At 41.6% G+C, this 20,586-nt stretch overlaps 1 protein-coding gene across 1 annotated transcript in view; it reads right to left on the minus strand.

The window, feature by feature from the left end:
- Positions 1 to 19,763, minus strand: part of LOC134871716 (LHFPL tetraspan subfamily member 7 protein) — a 104,466-nt gene extending 84,703 nt beyond the window's left edge. Inside the window, exons 1-2 of the mRNA XM_063894545.1 lie at positions 19,562 to 19,763; positions 19,021 to 19,481 (exon numbers count right to left, since the gene is read on the minus strand). Of these exons, the coding sequence (XP_063750615.1) occupies positions 19,021 to 19,377 (357 nt within the window). The 5' untranslated portion in view covers positions 19,378 to 19,481; positions 19,562 to 19,763. The remainder of the gene's footprint in view (positions 1 to 19,020; positions 19,482 to 19,561) is intronic.
- Positions 19,764 to 20,586: the final 823 nt, after the last annotated feature.

A 20,586-nucleotide genomic window follows, 5' to 3' on the forward strand; every position in this document is an offset into this window, starting at 1 on the left:
TCCTAGTTATGGTTACTGACTCTCTAACACCATAAACTGAATGATTTATTTCCCGGAAAAGACACAAAACGCATAATAACAAAGTTGAACATGAATTTAACTGGTATTGAGAAAACTATTTAGAAAACTTGGTATAGATCTTGTGTGAATTACCCTTGTTTTGTAGATGGCCTCTTAAACAATGTTATACATTTCAGATTATAATGCACTCACAGACTAAATATTCTAAACTAAAGTTGTGTTTAATAAAACTGCTTCAAACCAATTGAAATCTAGAAACATAAAGATGTGGTAGTCTCCATTCCAACATAGGAGTACTGATTGCATGTGTGTCCGGGGAGTCAATAGGTGCAGAACAATCATTTTTTAGCAGGTCAATACAGCGTTTTTTCCCCCAGTGGTTCAGATTAGCTGGCCTGGTTTCAGTTTGTCCACAGCTGCACCACCTGGAGACCAAAGGGACTTCACTTCTGGGCTTTGGGCTGATGAATGAACCTTAAATTATTGTTGATCAATGGGTCAAAGCTGCACCATGTCCTCATGCCCTTACAATCGTTTCACTCTGTTCACATTGACAGCAGCTAGTGTAATGTCTACGGCTCCATTGATATACTGTACACAATTGACTCTGCACATACCGCCGGAATCAGGACTTCAACTGAATATGGAGACATTTTTCCATAAGTTTCTTTGAAGTTTATCGTCCATACTTTTTCAGGATTTAACTAAATGAGCTGTGCAGCCAATAATAATAATAATCCAGAGGTAGAACAAATGTGCTGAAACACAATATTTGATGACTCTAGTGATGTTCAAAAGGAAACAATTGCAGCCCAAATGTTCCTAAAAAGCATAAAAAAGGTACCAAAGATAACTCCAGAGAGAAATTGTTAATGGGAAAAAGCTATGCCCCATTGTGTTTTTCAAAAAGACGTTAAGAAGAAGATTTGTTTCTCAGTTGTATGAATATAAACTGCCTCAGGTACCTGCCAACCTGCCAAAAAACTTCAGTGAGCCTCCGGTCCCAGAACTGCTGGAGAAAGACAGAAACCACAGCTGTAGTTTCACATCAGCGGCGGTGCACGAAGGGGAAAGAGATGCATGCTGGTATCATCCCAAAGGAGAATCATCTTTATGAAACACTCAGGTAGAGCAGACAATGACTCATCTACAAGAGACTGTTATGGAGGGCTATAGGACGCAGATAAAAGTGTCTATTTTAGGCGCATTGCTCTGTGAAAAATACCTCTGTTCTCCAAAACTACACTGCAGCCCCACTGATTCCCTGTGAACATTTAAAAGCCAAATAAATTCCATCCCTGATTCACTGTTGATGATGAGGGCTCCTGTGATGGGTTCCCTTTATAGGTTAATCAAGAATTGTATTACAAGTGATCAAGTGTCCATCTGGCATTGCTAAGCACCACCTGCCCACACACACCGGTTTACCAGAGCAGAGATCAGAGCTGCAGGCGTTTATTTCACTGCCCGCACAACCACCCTTTAGCATCTGTATGAGACGCAACAGGCTTTCCAGTGAGTTCAATGTAAACCTATCTGTGGCGAAATTAAACAATAGCGTGATGGACATAGTATTAAGATTCCATAAGAGTGTTAAGGGAGGTTTAGGGGATGAGTCAAACAAATACAATATTTGTGCCAAGAAAAAACAAAAGTTGTGGGTCCAGTTTGAAAGCAAAAGCTGGAAATGTCATCATGCCAAGTGAAGCTTTGTCACTGAGCTTGTTTTTCACAGAAACCATGTATTATTGTTGCCTAAACTAAAGATGTTCTATAAGTAAAGATAGCGAATTACATTAGGCCCCAGTGGTATTTAAATAAGATACTTCTCCTATCTCCTTAAATAGCATTGTCTAATAAATTTGAAGGTCTCCTATTATGCTACATTTGAACAACATATTGTAGGGCGATATCTATACAGAACGTGTCCGTGAAGTGTTGTGCTCAAAATACCAAACAGATCAGCCATTTTAGCATGCCTCATCCCCCTCTATTTCAGCCCTGTTCCTGAAGTGCTGATTCTGTGACTGTCGCTTTAAATTTGAGCTGAGCCGAAGCTGGCCACACTCACCCTTTGGAGCATCATGCAGGATATCTACTCTGTGAAGGGAGTTTACAACTGGGAGATAAATAATCAGCTAAACGCTGCCGTGATTAAACGCCATATTATGTTCCAAAATACATCAAGCATTATTTCTGAAACCGTCTGGAGCTCAAACGTTTCTCTCTCGCGGGGTTTAGCACAAGGATAGTACCTTTTATATTACACATACAGTGGGGCAAAAAAGTATTTAGTCAGCAACCAATTGTGCAAGTTCTCCCATTTAAAAAGATGAGAGAAGCCTGTAATTTTCATCATAGGTACACTTCAACTATGAGAGACAGAATGGGGGAAACAATCCAGGAAATCACATTGTAGGATTTTTAATGAATTCATTGGTAAATTCCTCGGTAAAATAAGTATTTGGTCACCTACAAACAAGCAAGATTTCTGGCTCTCACAGACCTGTAACTTCTTCTTTAAGAGGCTCCTCTGTCCTCCACTCGTTACCTGTATTAATGGCACATTTTTGAACTCGTTATCAGTATAAAAGACACCTGTCCACAACCTCAAACAGTCATACTCCAAACTCCACTATGGCCAAGACCAAAGAGCTGTCAAAGGAGACCAGAGACAAAATTGTAGACCTGCACCAGGCTGGGAAAACTGAATCTGCAATAGGTAAGCAGCTTGGTGTGAAGAAATCAACTGTGGGAGCAATTATTAGAAAATGGAAGACATACAAGACCACTGCTAATCTCCCTCGATCTGGGGCTCCACGCAAGATCTCACCCCGTGGGGTCAAAATGATCACAAGAACAGTGAGCAAAAATCCCAGAACCACACGGGGGGACCTAGTGAATGACCTGCAGAGAGCTGGGACCAAAGTAACAGAGGCTACCATCAGTAACACACTACGCCGCCAGGGACTTAAATCCTGCAGTTCCAGACGTGTCCCCCTGCTTAAGCCAGTACATGTCCAGGCCCGTCTGAAGTTTGCTAGAGGGCATTTGGATGATCCAGAAGAGGATTGGGAGAATGTCATATGGTCAGATGAAACCAAAATAGAACTTTTTGGTAAAAACTCAACTCGTCGTGTTTGGAGGAGAAAGAATGCAGAGTTGCATCCAAAGAACACCATACCTACTGTGAAGCATGGGGGTGGAAACATCATGCTTTGGGGCTGTTTTTCTGCAAAGGGACCAGGACGACTGATCCGTGTAAAGGAAAGAATGAATGGGGCCATGTATCGTGAGACTTTGAGTGAAAACCTCCTTCCAAGGGCAAGGGCACTGAAGATGAAGCGTGGCTGGGTATTTCAGCATGACAATGATCCCAAACACACCGCCAGGGCAACAAAGGAGTGGCTTCGTAAGAAGCATTTCAAGGTCCTGGAGTGGCCTAGCCAGTCTCCAGATCTCAACCCCATAGAAAATCTTTGGAGGGAGTTGAAAGTCCATGTTGCCCAGCGACAGCCCCAAAACATCACTGCTTTAGAGGAGATCTGCATGGAGGAATGGGCCAAAATACCAGCAACAGTGTGTGGAAACCTTGTGAAGACTTACAGAAAACGTTTGACCTCTGTCATTGCCAACAAAGGGTATATAACAAAGTATTGAGATGAACTTTTGTTATTGACCAAATACTTATTTTCCACAATCATTTGAAAATAAATTCTTTAAAAATCAGACAATGTGATTTCCTGGATTTTTTTTCTCATTCTGTCTCTCATAGTTGAGGTATACCTGTGATAAAAATTACAGGCCTCTCTCATCTTTTTAAATGGGAGAACTTGCACAATTGGTGGCTGACTAAATACTTTTTTGCCCCACTGTAGTTGCTCTAGTAAAGCGCTAGCTCTGAGTGTTAGCGATGCTTGCTAATGTAAACGCAGACCATAGTACTTCAAAAACAGCTGCGGAGTGGTTTCACCTTGGCTACCGTAGATGGAGGACGATAGGTTGGGACGTGACACGTGCGTGGGACATTGCCAGGAGTTCAATGTAAAGCCAGCCCAAGTTTTCCTTATTACGTCGTAAGGACAGCAAAGCTGTATTGTTTGTACCCCGTTTTTAAAGATGTGGGTAAGGAGGAAAAGAGAGAGGGTTGTATTGCCTGACATTTTGGGAGCCTATTACACACCGGGGACACATATTTATGTATAAATGATAGCAATAAGTGCATTTAGCATAATAGGGGACCTTTAAATTGTGTTTGGATAACATTAGATATTTACACAGCTAACAAGTATGTTAACCATTACAAATATTAGTGAGTATAGGTTGTGGCGACCCTTTGTGGGTGTTAGCTTAACATTTGACACAGTTTGCCCAATGTTAACGCGTTGTGTTGCCAGCTCTTGAGTGTTTTGCTCAAATCAGAGAAATCTGTGAACAAAGTCAAATTTCTCGAGATTTGTCCGTCTGGAGAATCAGAATGTTCTTAAGATATGTGGCTTTTGAAAACAGATCCATTATTGACTTTTAATAAGACTGGTCCGTTCATGTTCATTTCTCCCATTGGAGTTAAAAGAGTCAGACATGCCGTTGGTCTCCGAATGCAGTACGGCCGTGGCGAAACCCATGTCACGTTTTTAGGAAATGACAGTGTGCGGTCTCTAATAGCCACATTATGTCACAACGTCAAGTGTAACATCATTAAACACGCGTGAACCTTCTGTTAATGCCAAGGCTTCTGCCCAAGTTGCAAAATATGACAAATACAGACAAGATCTTGTTTTGCTGAGACACAGCTTACATATCTGCACCTCCCTAACCAAAGGCAAGCGTTTGCTGAGGTTCAGTATCTAAAAAGTTCCTATCCTCATAAATATACCTTCTCCTGCCATCCTGTGCCTCCAAACTACAGCATCATATCATATCATCATATACCTGGTGGGTGTATGCTGACTCCTTTCTTCTCCTGCTTCTTTTCTCTGTGTTTCTCTCTGCTGCTCTCAATTAAATGCAAGTTGAGGTCCTGGTGAGGAGAGAGAAGTGATGGAGGGGGGTGTGAAGGTTGAGGTGCAGGCAGGAAAAATAAAACATCTTAATTCCGCCTCTTCTCTCTCCTCTCCATTGCACTCTTGTTCATAATAGATCACAGAAGATCAGATAGGGGGGATCAAATGGCTAGTTTGAAATGTGTGGGATCCCTCGCCGTCTGATTTAATGATGACATCCTCAGAGCCAGGGCCAAAGGTTTTTATTCAGCTCCTATAATAGGCTGGTGGTGGTGGTGGGGGCTGTGATTAGGAGAAGAGAGAGACCCCAAGGCAAAGTTTCTTCTTTCTCTTCTCTTTCAATAGACAATCTAATGAATTGTAATGCAACTGATACTTCTGAGTCCGACCTCCCCTTCCCTTTTGCTTTTCCCCCCCTGAGTCTCTTCAGAAGACACCAGCTATGGAATTTGTCTTATTTTGTTTCTTGGCTTTGAAAGCAGATGCTAACAAGAAATGGACGCGAGGCATTCAGTTAAAATTAGGAGTAAAGTGTTGAATTTAGTAGAGAAAAAGAGAGGCGATAATTGCTAATCATTCCGTTTGCTCATTAGAATAAACCTGTTTGGCATCCCAACAAACAGAAGTAATTGGTGCACATTGACGCCCAATTCATGAATGGTGGTTCATCTTTTTTACATCAAAAAATACAGCACTGCAGGAGAGAGAGAGAGAGAGAGAGAGAGAGAGAGAGAGAGAGAGAGAGAGAGAGAGAGAGAGAGAGAGAGAGAGAGAGAGAGAGCTGTGGGGAGACTTTGAGATGAGAGGATAGGGGGAGAAATGCAAGAAACGATATGGGGGAGAGGAAGGGAGGAGCACTGTGCTGTTTCAAAGTGAAAAAGAAATACTCACTCACTGTTATAATAACACTACAGCCCACATAAAGGAAGTATCCATCTGTGGAGGCATTATCCTCCCAGAAGATGAGTCTCATTTAGTGCTGTTTGTAGTCAAACAAAATAAACCGGTTCTTGAAAAGCAGCACCAGCACACGTACTACAACTGTCACAGCAGAGATGAAAAGAAAAATATCTTTCTTGAAAACCACATGGAAATTAAGTTTTCATATGTCCTGTAAGTCTAATGCAGCATTTGTACAGACTTTAAGTATCAAAGTACCACTTGTAAGTCTGATCTTTATACATGGCTAACGGGAGAAAAAGCTAGAAGACGATTTGACATGATCCATTTTTTTGTTCTTTGAAGCTGGTTTAAAAACCATTTCTAACTGTATTTAGCACTTCAAAAAGTGCAGGATCTTTCATAATCTGCTGGATTATAAGGAGGTTTTGCATAAATGTACTTATTTTTAAATACAAATTACTGTCATGATGTAAAAAAGTTAATAGATTTATGATTTATGCAGTTTATTAAGAAAAGAGATATGATCTGTTTGTGTTATTATAGTACTTTACACCATAATCAAATAACAACTAAATAAATCACAGACACATAATTTGGGACATTAACTGAAATAAATACATTTAAATTTGACATACTTGTGTCATTTCAGTCGCTAGCATTAGCGTAAACCATGCACGCGACCTTCACAACATTTCTCAGTGGTGAAGGTACCCACGCCCTCTTTGGAAAGAAGAAGTTCTTAACATTTAATACTATTTCCGCAATTTGCAAATGTGTTATCTTTTGTATAAATGCTTTTGACTCATGTTGCCTATTTAATAAAGTAATTGCACTCAAGACAATTAATTCAGGATTAACAAATCAATTTTTAACTGCAATCAAAGATCTATAAATAGCTTGGTTTAACATGATTACTTTAGCTGATCATGCGTTAGCATGGATTAGCAAGCTTTCAGACATTTGTTTTATTGCGTATGTTCATCTGTTAATTACATTATGGCGATATTGGGATAAATAAAGTGTGGTACAATATGTTGTGTCAAAGACAGATGAGTTTGGAAATTAATTAGTCTAAAAGTGTTTAATCAGCAATTTGTAGAGGAGAACCACTTCTAAAGACTGAGTTACTTTCAGCAATCCAGTTTGATCTGGGTTGACTATTCCCAGAGGCCTTGTGAGTCTGCAGAAAAAAAAGAGGTAATTTTGAGATTTTTTTCAGAAATGTCATGAAATATTAATAGCCCTTGGCAGACTCGTATTTGATTACAAGTGCAGGCCTTCCTCCAGCATGAAGAGATATGTTTGTAAAAATATATTTTAGAGGACTGGAAGAGTCTACACCTGTAATGGAGAAGTTCAAGTGAGCGTGTGGGCTTCAGCAGAGTCCGTCCTTCAGCTCTCACACCCTCAAAAATCTCACAGAGCCCAGCTTGCTCTTGCATTTATTCATGATCTGCACTACCGCTAGTCCCAAGTGCACATTTCATAATTCATGCATACTGTACTGTAGCGACTGGAAATGCTATGTGCCTGCACCACTCAGCTTCATTGCATCAACCATTGCAGATTGGTCCACTCAGATTACAGTAAACCTCCCAACCCCACAAATAAAGAAGCAGGGCCCAATTTAGAAACGTTTTTACATAACTGAATTAATATCTGTTGTTTGAGAGTCAAACCACACCTCTACGGTTTTATCCCAGGGTGCAACAGTGCTCTCTTTTAGCTGTTAAATAAGTCAGGAATGTTCTTTTTTTATGCAAATCAAAAGGAAAGTAGATATCTGCAGGGCTAATAAATAAAGTGTTACCAGGTCTGGATCACAGTTGCATCAGTGTGATAAAGTGAGAGCGTCTGTTGCATGTTAAGGAGCCCAGGGTCTGGCCTATAGTGGCTGAAGGTGAATGATGAATGAATGATGTAACTGGACAACAACATGCTGCAGACCCGCTTCATCTTACATGAGGACAGTTTGTCGTTACACAGCAGGTCACTAATTAAGCTCAGTTTTGTGATTCAACAGCTTACGGGACGAACGCTGATAAATGATAAGCCAGTTCAGCTTGTGATTAACCATTAATAGTGCTTTCTTTAATGAGAATTCAGCTAAACAATTATCTAATTGCATGATTCCATTAACAAAGTAACAATGTTTAAGAGCATAAGTGAGTTTTGCAAGCCAGCCAGGAGCTGCTGTTTGTATTAAAGTCGTTATTTTAATGTGCACTAAAGGGAATAAACATTAAATGCTGGCATCTCTAGTATTCTGGTTTTGGAGGAAGAACAAACAGTCAGAGAAAAAAATCTAAATTTTAATCTGAAATGTAACACTGATGGACAAATTGTCTTGCATCCAAATGACTTAATTATGCGTCTGCTTTTACCCGTGCCAAACTCATCTTTTATTTTCTTTCTGTTCCCACTGTGGAGCTGCACATTAGCACAGCAGCAAACGCTTCACTGTTGCAGTGACAGCAGGAAATTAACTCTTCGGTAAGGAATAATTCCTCCCCCCAAGAAAGGGAACTTGCATCACACCAAACCAATAAGATTAGTTTATCTGTTTACCTGCATGTAACCGACGCCTGCTCAAACAGGATTGGTCAATATTGAATTGACCACAGACCGAAACAGATTCAGGTGCAGATATGTGTTGGTAGAGATTATGACAGTACCTGCACTTGCATATTTCTCTGTAGGCATAACCAGGTGCTGCATGTTTGAGGGGAACACCGACTATCATAGTTCCAAAATGCTGATTTCTTTAAATGTCTTACATATTTAAACTGCGCAAGAGCTTATAAAAGTTATTTCAAAGCAGAAATGCAGTGACGTTTCCCGTTATATAACACCAATAAAAGTCCACACGCATGGGACGTGTGGATGTTTTTTTTCCCTGAAGCCACGCGACTCGCTCCGGGATTCAGAGAAGTTGTGTTTGGTGGGATCCCAGGAGCTTTATGTTTTGATGTTGCAGGATTTGTGAGAAACTGAAAAAGTGGAGCAGAAACAACTATGTGGTTGCTGTGGAAAAATCACAAAATTAGAGTTTATAGAGTGGTGCAGGGATGACATATTTTTGTAGGTCAACCCGGAAGTAAGCTGCGCATGGTTTCCCTCGTCAAAAAAGCAATGTGATTTCTCCATAGGATTTTGGAATATTGTAAAAAATAAGATCTGTGGGAAACAAACCTGTTTGATAAGTGGCCGTTGTGTTCAGCCGGATAATCTCCACATGTCCACCCTACTTTTATCATTTTCAAATCATAAATCTAATCGCCAGAAGCTAAATGCTAACGTTATGCTATAAAAGAACTACAGACGAGTACAGCAGAGTCGCACGACTTCAACGTCACGCCAACTTAAGATCGTTTCAACTGACTTTCGTGCGCTTACATATTTTAACAAAGCTTTTCCTTTTAGACACACTGAGTTTAACTAGAAGTCCTGGCTGTTTCAATTAGCTACCAGTCTGATATCGTTTTACAAGGATGACGAAAAGAGTGTAGCAACGTACAACGTCCGCGACAACTTCTGTAGTCCTATTCAGCCACTTTCAGACACGTAAACTCTTTAAAAAATCACCCGTGGGGGGGGGGGGGGGGTCACTGCTGATGTATTTAATGTTGTAGAACAAAACGTGATCCGTCTCTTAAATTTGTCCATCACCGACCTTATTTCGAACTACCTTCCAAAAACCTACGAAGAAATCCCATTGACTCTGAGACGAGGGAACCAGAAGAGGTAAAATGCTAACTCACTTCCGGGTTTTAGGACTCATTCCTGCACCACTCTATTACAATTCAAAGAGCTGTATTCACTGTACTGGTGTGTTTTACCCTGAGTTCTTGTACTTGCATTCCCTGTGCTTCGACTACTGATGGAGGCCCGACTCGAGCGGCTACAGTGCATCGAGCCAAGTGAGCCATCAGTTATGTTAAAAAATAGAGAAAGGCTCCCCGTTAAATCAATACATAAACTACCCGCAGGATCCACAGTGAAGGCAGTGAAGGTGACAGGCCGGTTAACAAATGGACGGAGGCTTCCAGGAGCCCGCTGACTCGGCTGTTTCACTGTGGAGGGAACAGTGCTCCGTAACACCATCCCCCCCCCCCAATCCCCTATCAGTCAGACTGTGTCTACCTGGGAACTGCTGATCAGAGACTCTTAAATATGGCCAAAGAGTATAATTCATAAGAGAGATAAAGGCTCACAGTGTCCACACATTAGCTGGGAAATCAGCTATTTTGAATAAACTTTTTTCTGCACTGTTGGTTGAGTATTTTTGCCCAGCACTCACTCTTACACTAGCAAGTGTTTTGGCGTGCCCACTGCTTCTGTGAGAGTGTAAAAATATCAGATATGAATAGGAAGCAGAAAATACTCACACGCCGCGGGTACCGTCCATCCATCAAGGCTGATGGGATCATAAATCCTTCTCTTTCTCAGCCAGACTTATTTCCTTCCTGCCTCACCAAGATGGGAATAAAATGCAGATCAACATGTCCCCCACCCCCCATCTACTCCTCCTACTCCTCCTCTCTCTAAAAAGACACCTGTTCTATCCATCATCTCGACAGCTGTTCCTCTGCACTTTCAATTCCCGCCTGTGTACCGCGTTGACCTCTTGACCCGCCTCGCCTGCCCACACACTCCACAGAAATCTTACATTTCTGACCAAACCTGCAGGGTACGATTGGATTGCCTTGAGGAAGAACACATCTCAAAGCGAGGCAAAAGTAATCCAAAAATAATAATACGTAACTTTTACCTGGAAATCTATGTTTTAATCATGTGGGAAAACCCTGATAGGTCAGTCTCTAAGTCAAAGTGTCCTAAAATGTAAAAACCCCTTTAATGCTATCGATATGTAGGACAAAAAAAACAATTGTATTGCTTAAATATTCATAATGTTGAGTCAATCCTACAGTATTGACTCAACATCAAGTTATATGGTCAAAAATATTGTGATATTTTGACAAATGTCATATTTCCCAGTCCTTAATATATCTGCCTGTGATTGTGTCAGTGCAGTAGTGCTGATTGAACCTTGCTGATACAAACGATTCAAATCTCCCACGGGTAAATGAACTACGAAGCCAACATTTTTTGCAATACTGCAAACAGCTTTTTTTAGAACATTTTAAAAAACATTTCCTACCCTACATTGCTTCCATCCTTCTTCAAAACAGCACTTGGAGACCTGAGACCTGAGGCAAAACATTTTCATGATTAACTACACTTTAACAGGCTAGAATAATGAAATGGTTATCAAATTTCACAAGGCTACATGAGAAAAAGCCAACCATATTTTGTGTAAAAAAACAAGAATCAGGATGCCATCCAAGTGGCCCGCCCCATTCATCCCCAAATCTATCACTGTAAAACACTCCCTTGTATACACGCTGCCTACCATTAATTTTGTCACCAGTCAGACGGTGGCCTTGAAGTAAAACCATGCAAAGTATGATAATAAGCCAGCACACTACAATTCATGCAGGACTTGCTGTCAAAAAGGACAAAACATCTATCTCTCCTTCCTGCTTCTGCGGCGCCTTCTCCTGCTCTACGCTCAAGTTTTTTAAATTTTATTTATTTTACTGGAACAAGTCAAGGTGAACAGACAACCAATTACAAAGCACCACTAAATTATAATGGGCCGAGCCAGGGATATGTTTGTCTCGTAAAGCAGCGGCTATATGCTTTGACAGCAGCGAAGAGATGATGAGTAAACCTGAAAAACTACTTGGTCGGGAGAAGACGGTAGTAAAACACAACTCTCTCCTCTCGTATGTGCTGTGCTCTTTTTTTCCAAGCAGTTCACCCATAAGAGCATGGACAACAAAAGGCTAGATTAAAGGTCAAGAGAGGGCATGGTTGGGAAATGGATTTGAGATGATAGCCGCAATTTACAGGTGGAATTCCTATTAAAATCGGCCAAAAGGAGCTGAATATATATATTTTTTTAAATGGATGAAGGATGCAATCTGGCCTTTTGGAAAGTAACAAACAAAGCAATTTTATTTAGGTTTTTTCCCTGAGCCTACTTCTTTCTCTACTCTTCTAATGTCCTTTGGCATTTCCTTTCCTGAACCTCTAATTACTGCATCAGTGCTGACATGGACAGCCAGTGTACATCACATCAGCGTCTCTTTTGATCACTCTGACGGGTGGGAGATTTTCTTTTTTGTATGTGTGCGTGAATTTGCATTCCTCTTTTCATCTCGCTGTGTAAAAGTGCGAGGGTACATCACATCATACTCGTGTTTTCTAATCATACTCATGTGTGTCGTGAACGTGCCTCTGTAGAAAGCACCGTACATAACAGAATGAGGTCGGCAAGAAAAAGCAGCCAGACAAGTCGGCCTTTTGTTTTCTCATGCATAACCGGGCAGTGGACTCCCCACAGGGCGGAGGGGGGGGGGGATACAACACGTGCATTAGACCTCATAACAGGCTGACACACTTTTACACAAATGGCTTTCAACACAGAGATTCTCCATTAGCATTAAAGGAGGGAACTTTACTGCCACAGTAAATCTTCTGGTATCAAGTGCAATTCTGTTCAGTGAAGATTTCCCAAACCTCTGCTCGTCTGTTGAGCCACTGTATTTGTCAGCAATAGGCAAAGTATACATTGACACCCTTTGGAATGTGTGTGTGTGTGTGTGTGTGTGTGTGTGTGTGTGTGTGTGTGTGTGTGTGTGTGTGTGTGTGTGTGTGTGTGTGTGTGTGTGTGTGTGTGTGTGTGTCTTTCATTGGACCTATCGTTCCCCCCCGCGGGCCAGCTCAGAGCACAGACCCTTCACTTCTCTCGTGTTGTTCGGAGAGATAAAGGCCAGACCTTGTCCATCATTCTGTTATGAGGCAGCGCACTGTGCCTCTGTCTGAACCTGGTGTCCACCATCATGTTCTGCCTGGGAGGGCACATGTCATATCTGGTAAGAGACACATTTTTAGCAACAGCGCATTTGATATATCAGCATTTCCACAATTTCTAACATTCAATATGTGATATTAGACAGAGTTTAGTGGAGTAGCGGATCATGGGAGTTTGTCACTGCTTCTTCACTGTTCATCATTCAGGAGGCGAATCATGAGGGTTCCTTCTCTCTAAAACAAATGGACCCGGAGATTAAAACTGTTAGAAACACTTATTAAAGCAATTTCACATTAAAATCTGGACACAGGAAGGAGGGGCTACAAGAACATTATGCAAGCTTTTGTCTTTAATAAATGTATATCCTGAAGTCTGGTGACTAAAACCCTAATCAGTTTAATTATTAAGCTTCAAGAGACAAAGATATCATAGGTGTATTGTCCAAAATGTGGCTTTAAATGGATGTAAAGTTGATGTTTAAAAGCTTCCAACAGAAGAAATATGGGGAAATGTCTGCATAACAGGCAACCAAATGAAATGCACCAATAACTTTATCAAAAAGAAATGTTCCTCAAGGTTTAAAAATATTTGAAAACAATTTTTGTGGATGGATTATGTAAGACCCCAACTCAACCTATACGCAATTTCTGTGGGAGGTAATATCTTGAACGTCTTGTTTTCCCTGACTAACAGTTTAATGCTCAGGGATATTTAGTTGACTATCCTAAAAGATGTAGAAAACCAGAAGATATTCTCAGTGGAGAATGTAGAACCAGAGAATTTAGGCATTTTCTTTTAGAAATTACTCAAAGCGATTAATTCATGTTGTCAGGCCTAAATTCAGTCCCAATCATGGCAGTATTTATCAGCTCCCTATAGAGCTACAAAATACTTTATACAACTTGTATTCACATTGGCAGTAAAACTCCCCAGACTTGTAAACAGACTTTGATGTGTTCAATTGGTAGAGTCTCCCTTTAAGGGTACAAACATGATCGGGCTGGTGAGGAGAGAGTAAATCTTATGTACTATTTTGTTAAAGCTAAACAGCTGTTTCTCCCCCCCTGGGTTAACACTGTTTTTCTTACACCTTCCTATTGAATTAAAAAAAAAAAACACCTTCCCACAAGATTTTTAAAATGATATATCCGTGAGAAATTGGTACAACATCTTTAACCATGTAACTCGACTCATACCTTCATACCCTAAGGGAAATTCCACTGATGTACACATGAATAAAACCCTGAAACAAATACCAAAAACTAAAGTGCATCAATTGCAAAGGAAGGATTGAACTAAAATAGGAATTTAGGATTAGAGAAAAAAAACCTCCCATTCTCACACAGAAAAGTCAGATTATTCTACCTTTGGATAAAAGAACAATAACAAAACCATTTTGAGACCTCCCCAATCATTTTACCAGTCCACCACCAACGGGCCAGCCTCTGATGCTCATTTGAGGACAAATGGTGCTAATTTTCAGGTTCATATTTTTATTTTGTGCCCCTATTGAGACATATTTACATGCTTTAATGTTTAAAAAGCTCTTTATTTTTTTTCATACTGCCTGTGCTGCAGCACCTCTTTTCACCCTCTGTCTGAAACCAGAGACCAGTCTGCTCTGATTGGTTAGCTGGAGATGTCCCGTCCCTTAGCCTATCACATACAATGTTTTGGAGTGCTAACCAACAGAAGCACGAGAGTAAGGTAGTGATGTCACTATGTTACCGAAGAAAACAAGGTGTTTTAGGCAGGGGGAGAGAAACTCCCTCTGGAGGGAACTTTGGGATTTGAGCCATGGCAGACCATTGACATCCACACAACCTATGCAAAACACTAAAGGAAATGGAAAGCCGCAAGAGCCCTAATAATGCCTCTTTAAAGTGATTTCCACTATATTGAACTTCAGTAAGGTAAGGAGAAGGTGCAAAGTTGAACGATTCTTCAAAAAGTGCACACAGATATACCGATTAAATGTAACTTACCAGCAGGTACATCAGATCCATGATGAACTCAGTCCATTTGAAGTTCCTAACAGTAACCTGCTCTACACTGCAGAACGTGCAACAAAAGCAGTGAATATTATTCCACACCACAGTTTTACTTTACTACCTGTATAATATTTCTCTCACTGAAGCAGTAAAATGCAGATTACATCCTGACTTTTACAATGCTTTAAAATCATTTTGATTACTGCCAACAAATTGAAATAGATTTTTATGTAAAATCACATTCTCACACACACACACACAAAATACCCTAAAAGTACAGCATCATGTAATCATTATTTTCCTGTTATCCCAGAGTGAAAGACAAAAGAATCACGAGTGAATCCCATTAAATGAGTTATCTATCTACTTAAAACAAGTTCTGGCTCACTGAGTGGTGAAATGACATTTAGAGCATCTAGCAGGGTTTATGCACCAGTAAGTGTTCTTCATAGGTAGCTGGCAATTAGGCATGGTGAAACATCTCCAGTAGCGTCTATAATTCATCTTCCTGGCGTGTGAGGAAGGCAACGTGGGACTACTGTTTTGTCTCTTTTGTCAGAGGATTTCAATGGTAGCCAGTCACTTCCTCTTTTTTTTTCCCCAGCCTTGAAAAACTGCCATTTTCTCCGCAGACAGACAGAAGATGAACAGGAACTCAGACATTTTCCAATCAATGTTCCTGGAGCTTGGCCATGACTCATTTAGGCTTTAAGACGACCTTGACGTTCAGTGGGCATGTACCATGTGCCACCAGAGAGCCAGCAAACACACACAGTAAACCACCTCCTGTTTACACACAGAAACACACTGTTGTGTCTGGGCTGTAGGCTGGTTAGCACAGAGGCCAGGCTAATCCAAATACAGTTTTTAGTGCTGTGAAGCAGCTGAAGCACATAAGCTGTTAACAAGGTAAGGTGAAAATGGTTTCTGGCATGCTAACCTTCTCCTCTTTCACACTTTCCCTAGCAGCAGCTCACTGTGAACCCCTCCAACCTGGAGCCAACCACAGGGCCCGCACTTTAACACTCTCACTGAATTGTGTTCATGCATGTAAACCCTCATGTGTGCCGTGCCAGGACACAAACATGTTCGCACACCGCCACTGCTCTACATCTGCTCAGATGGCAAATCAGACAACCGAGCAGAAACTAGCAGAAGTCATACAAGGAATAATTTATGGATAAAACCACAAGGAGGGTTGGATAGCCTTATTGTTGTGGAAAAGCCTGCCATGATCAACTGAATGAATGGTTCATGGATCATATCAAGTTGCAATACAGACCAACTCCCAAAAAGCATCCAAGTTGTGAGAACGACTGTATTTGAAACTTCAAACAAATACGGATGTTGCTTCAAGGCACATGATGCCTTGCTTTTTGCCTTGATGCCGGTCTTTCCTGATGCCATTTTCAAAAGGTGCCAATTATGTTCATTTGTATTTAGTGCCTTTACTGTGACATGTCTCCATGCTTTAATGTTCAAAAAGCTCTTTATTTTTCTCATACTGCCTGTTCTGCAGCACCTGTTTTCAACCTCAGTCTGAAACCAGAGTCCAGTCTGCTCTGATTGGTGAGCTGGCCGGCTCTGTTGTGATGCTGATTAGAGATGTCCCGCCCCTTAGCCTGTCATGTACAATGTGTTGGAACGCTAGCCAAAAGAGTTGTAAGTGTTACATAGTGATGTCACTATGTTACATAAAGTAAACAAAGGAGTCCAATGGAGGCGTTTCAGGCAGCTCGTGCAAAAAAAACGTTGCCGGTACTACACCTAATTGCTTTGCTTTGTTCCCTCAGCTTGCATCAGGTTTAAAATTATTATGACATCATTATATGTGCTTCCATGATAGCATTCAATTTAATATGACATGTGGGGAGTGTTAATTGTTAAGCCCCATGCGTGCAACGCACACACAAGCACTTGTATATTGGCAAAATGCTGGTGGATTGCAACTTTAACATATTGCCAAACCCCAATAAACGCTAGCCTATATTTCACTTTTGTAATTAAAAAAACACACATAAAAACATGTCTTTAGGCAGTCCAACATAACAGTAAACATTTCAACAAAATTGTAGAGCAATAAGTCCCGCCAACTACCAACACCATTGGCAAATAACAAGCAAACTAATGTAGCAAACCGAACTGCAATCATCCAATCTTGAGTTTGTCAGATAGCATAAATTGCCGCCTGACACATGGGAATCTATCCCATCTCGACCGTCCTTTCCATGTGACAAACAGGGAAAAGGCGTGTTTTTGTTTGCCTCCATCCTTTAATGGAAGCAGGGCGTGCCAGCCTCGGGACGGCCAACACTGGACTGCAGCGCGGACCGAGAAAAAGCTTTTGACAACTAAGCAACAACAAGAGAGAACGCCTGACATAAACTACAGCACAACTAGCCTCTCAGGGAGCCTCCCCCTCCTCTTCCTCCTCCCCTGTCCTGTCCTGTCTTCACCCTCCTCTGGCTCCCTATAGCACAGCATCCACAGGGCTCAGCTGGTCTTTTCACCATCAAAACAACACTATTCCACTCCACGTAGCTCAAGATACAGTTGTGTTCTCCTAACGCAAACACAGAGTGACTGCTGAGGCGTGTGTGTGATATCTGTGTGTACAACACTGCTGCAGGTTTGTGTTGTTGACGATGGAAGGAACACGACGTGCACATCAGTGAGGAGTGGAGTAATAAAGTGGCTCTGATGAAAACTTAATGGCCCCTTCACCTTCATTAATGGCAGGATGGTGCGCCCACTGTAATGACACGTGTAGCTCTGTGCAGGAAAGCAGCTCCATCACACTCACTAACAAACTGCACAAGAAGCTCATAACTGGCCCCACTAATTCAATCACTGGCAACTCGCTAACTGGCTGAAAAAACGACAGATCTTATAGCGTGCTATACTTTGGTTTAGCAAAAAGGACGTGTTAATGTATGAATATAAAAAGAGATCCCGATCTGTTCCGTGTTTGCTCACCGCTCTCTATTTGCCTCACACCTGTGCTTCCCTGTGAGAAAAATCCCAGGCATTGCATTCTTCCCCTCCTCGCCTGCACTTGTGCTACAGTAACAGAAGCAGCAACTTATTAATATCTCTCTTTCAAATGCTAATTCCTCTTCATGCATAAATCATAACTGCAGAGGTGGCTGGTGTAGTGTAGCAGCTTTACATTTTTTTTAAATTATTTTAGTAGGGGGAGGGTTCCAAACCACCTGCATGTAAAAACAAATGATATCAACCCTTGCATGAAAAGTGAGCATCCCAGTTAAATGTCTGGGTCAAGGCCATTCATTTTGGCTCTAATAAGCTTGAAACTTCTTCAGTATCAGCAAAAACTTTATAAAAATCAACTTATAAGTCAACGGCTGATCCAACAACCTCAGATGCTCTTTTTCCAGCAGGTGTTTGTTACTGAATATAACTGCACAGATGTTTGACACCATAGGTAGGGAGAATGCAGCATGCTCCAAAAGTCGCCCATCCGCTAATTGGGTTCAATTTGACTTGAATAGAAGTTCCTGCTGGTGATGGAGGAGTCCTGATGGGTGAGCAGCCTGCCAACCTACAGTCACTTTCCGCAGCTTTGTTGTGTCTTTGGTCGTGCTGTGCCGCAGATGCTGCTCTGGATGACACAGCCGCAGATCAATGAATCATTTTTTTCTGTCTGCATCATCACCAAATCTGTCCTCCTGAAAGTTGATTCAGGAGGACAATCAGAGCCATTTGAAATATCTTGTTGCTTCATTGAGTTTGCTGTGACACATATGGTGCCATGCTGCATGTTTTTGAGCGACCACAGTTTGAGTTTTATCATCTGAGGTGTTAGAGTCAGAGTCACATCAGAGTTACTGTAGCTTTGCAAAACAAAAACAGCAAAACATTTAAATGGACCTTTGTGGATGGAATAAAAGTAATTACAACTGCTATAGGTTAAAAAAAATGTATAGATATATATTTTTATGGATGCAAAACAAACTTATTTCAATTCACGTCTCAAATTAAGAGTCATTTCCTGCAATTAGATTTTCTTGATTAGGTGCAGTCATTTAGACTTGATTATGATTAAAGGCTAGATGAATTGCTCCTATTCATTCATCTTTTGCTCATAAAGCCAACTCTTCTTTTCTGGTTCTTATAATGCCATGCCATTCCCACTTATTGGCCCACATGCTCTCATCCATCCACATGTGATGGACTTGTATGGGTGTGTTTGGTCGCCTACCTGCCAGGAGCTGGAGGGGATCTCTGCGAATTTGCCCAGTCCCCCGAAGGTGTAGCATCGGTACATGTGATCCAGAGACTCCGAGCAGTGCCACAGCAAGCCGAAGCTCACAGAGTCCTTGTTGTTGTGGTGGTGGTGGAGGTGATGGTTGTTCCTTAGCTGGTCCTTAACAATCCAGGCAGGGGATATGAAGCTGAAACTGCAGACGGCGACCAGAGCGGAGGAGAGGAGCACCCAGAAGCAGCCCACACAGCTGAACATGGTGGCAGCGTGGGGCAGAAAGCCCGGAGACAGACCCAGATCGATCCCGAACCCGGCTTCTTCTTCTTTCTTCTCCCGGCCCAGGAGCGAATGCATTTGGAGCTCACACTTTCAGGAGCAAGACTTCAACTTCAGCCCCTCACCACATCAGAAAATAAATCACTGGCACGCCCGCAGCGTGTGTCCCCAGAACATCAGCCCTGGACAGACAAAGCAGGAAAAAAACGTCCAAAACACATCAGCAGTAAGAGTGATGGTGATCAATTAAAGTCATCCGCACCTCCACTCAGCCTGGATAAATGCCCAAATCTGCCATACACACGCGCAAGTTGTTTGTCACACCCAAAAACTGGGTGCGCATTGGTCATAGTAGTGCAGCTGGAACAGCAGTTTTTAATTGAAACCCACAAACAAATACATGCCCCGCTGCAGGTGCCGCTGCTCTCCTCTGCTCCTGCGAGTGCACTTGCTCTGCCTCCGCGCGGACAACAGCGCACTTTGGGTTTCAGCAGGAGTGCGTCTGGACAAAGTCAAGCTCACAGGGGTTAAATTAGGTACTTCCGGATATGATTTTCAAAGTTAAGGCATGAGCAAGGCAGCAAGGAATTGAGGCAATGCTATGAACGTTGTCGCAGGAGAATAAAGAACGTTTAAATAATTCGTATTGAAGAGTCACTACACCGGTTTTACATGTCAATGTCAGTTGACTTGCTTTATGCTAAATAGGCTACATGCTAAGCTCTAGTTTCCCAAACTTTCAGAAAATATACCCAACCACATTCTCAAAGTAGCCTGCCACTGCAGATACCAAAAGTATAACGAAAAATAGTGACCTTGCCTTTGCTGTTCTTCTGGGTCTGTGACTAGTAGAATGAAGAAGCTAGCCTTGAAGCACCTTCTCATGTTCTTGCTAGGCGCCTCCATGCTGATTCAGACTCCTAGTTCTGACTCTGGCATGACAGTTTGGGATTCACTTGTAGGCTAATGTCCTCTTTGGGTCTGTATCATTAAATGCAACAGTACATGTTGATATTATGCTTTGTAGAAGGCATGGGGCTCGCTGTGAAACCACTAAGAGCACTTGTTTCACAAAATGACTTTTATTCTGAAGGCCAAGCCCCACTTTTCCGGTGTATAGCACAAATTTAGTTTAACTTTGTCGCGGCTACTTGTCCAAATGCACCTTGAACTTTGTTAATGCAAAGTATTTTTTGCATTTGTACATCTTTCACAGCACACCAATGTAATTAAAAGACAGTCAACATGTTTACATTTACGTTTTCTTTTTTTTATATACGAATGAAA

The sequence above is a fragment of the Eleginops maclovinus genome, chromosome 11, assembly GCF_036324505.1.
Source record: "Eleginops maclovinus isolate JMC-PN-2008 ecotype Puerto Natales chromosome 11, JC_Emac_rtc_rv5, whole genome shotgun sequence".
NCBI classification, from domain to species: domain Eukaryota; kingdom Metazoa; phylum Chordata; class Actinopteri; order Perciformes; family Eleginopidae; genus Eleginops; species Eleginops maclovinus.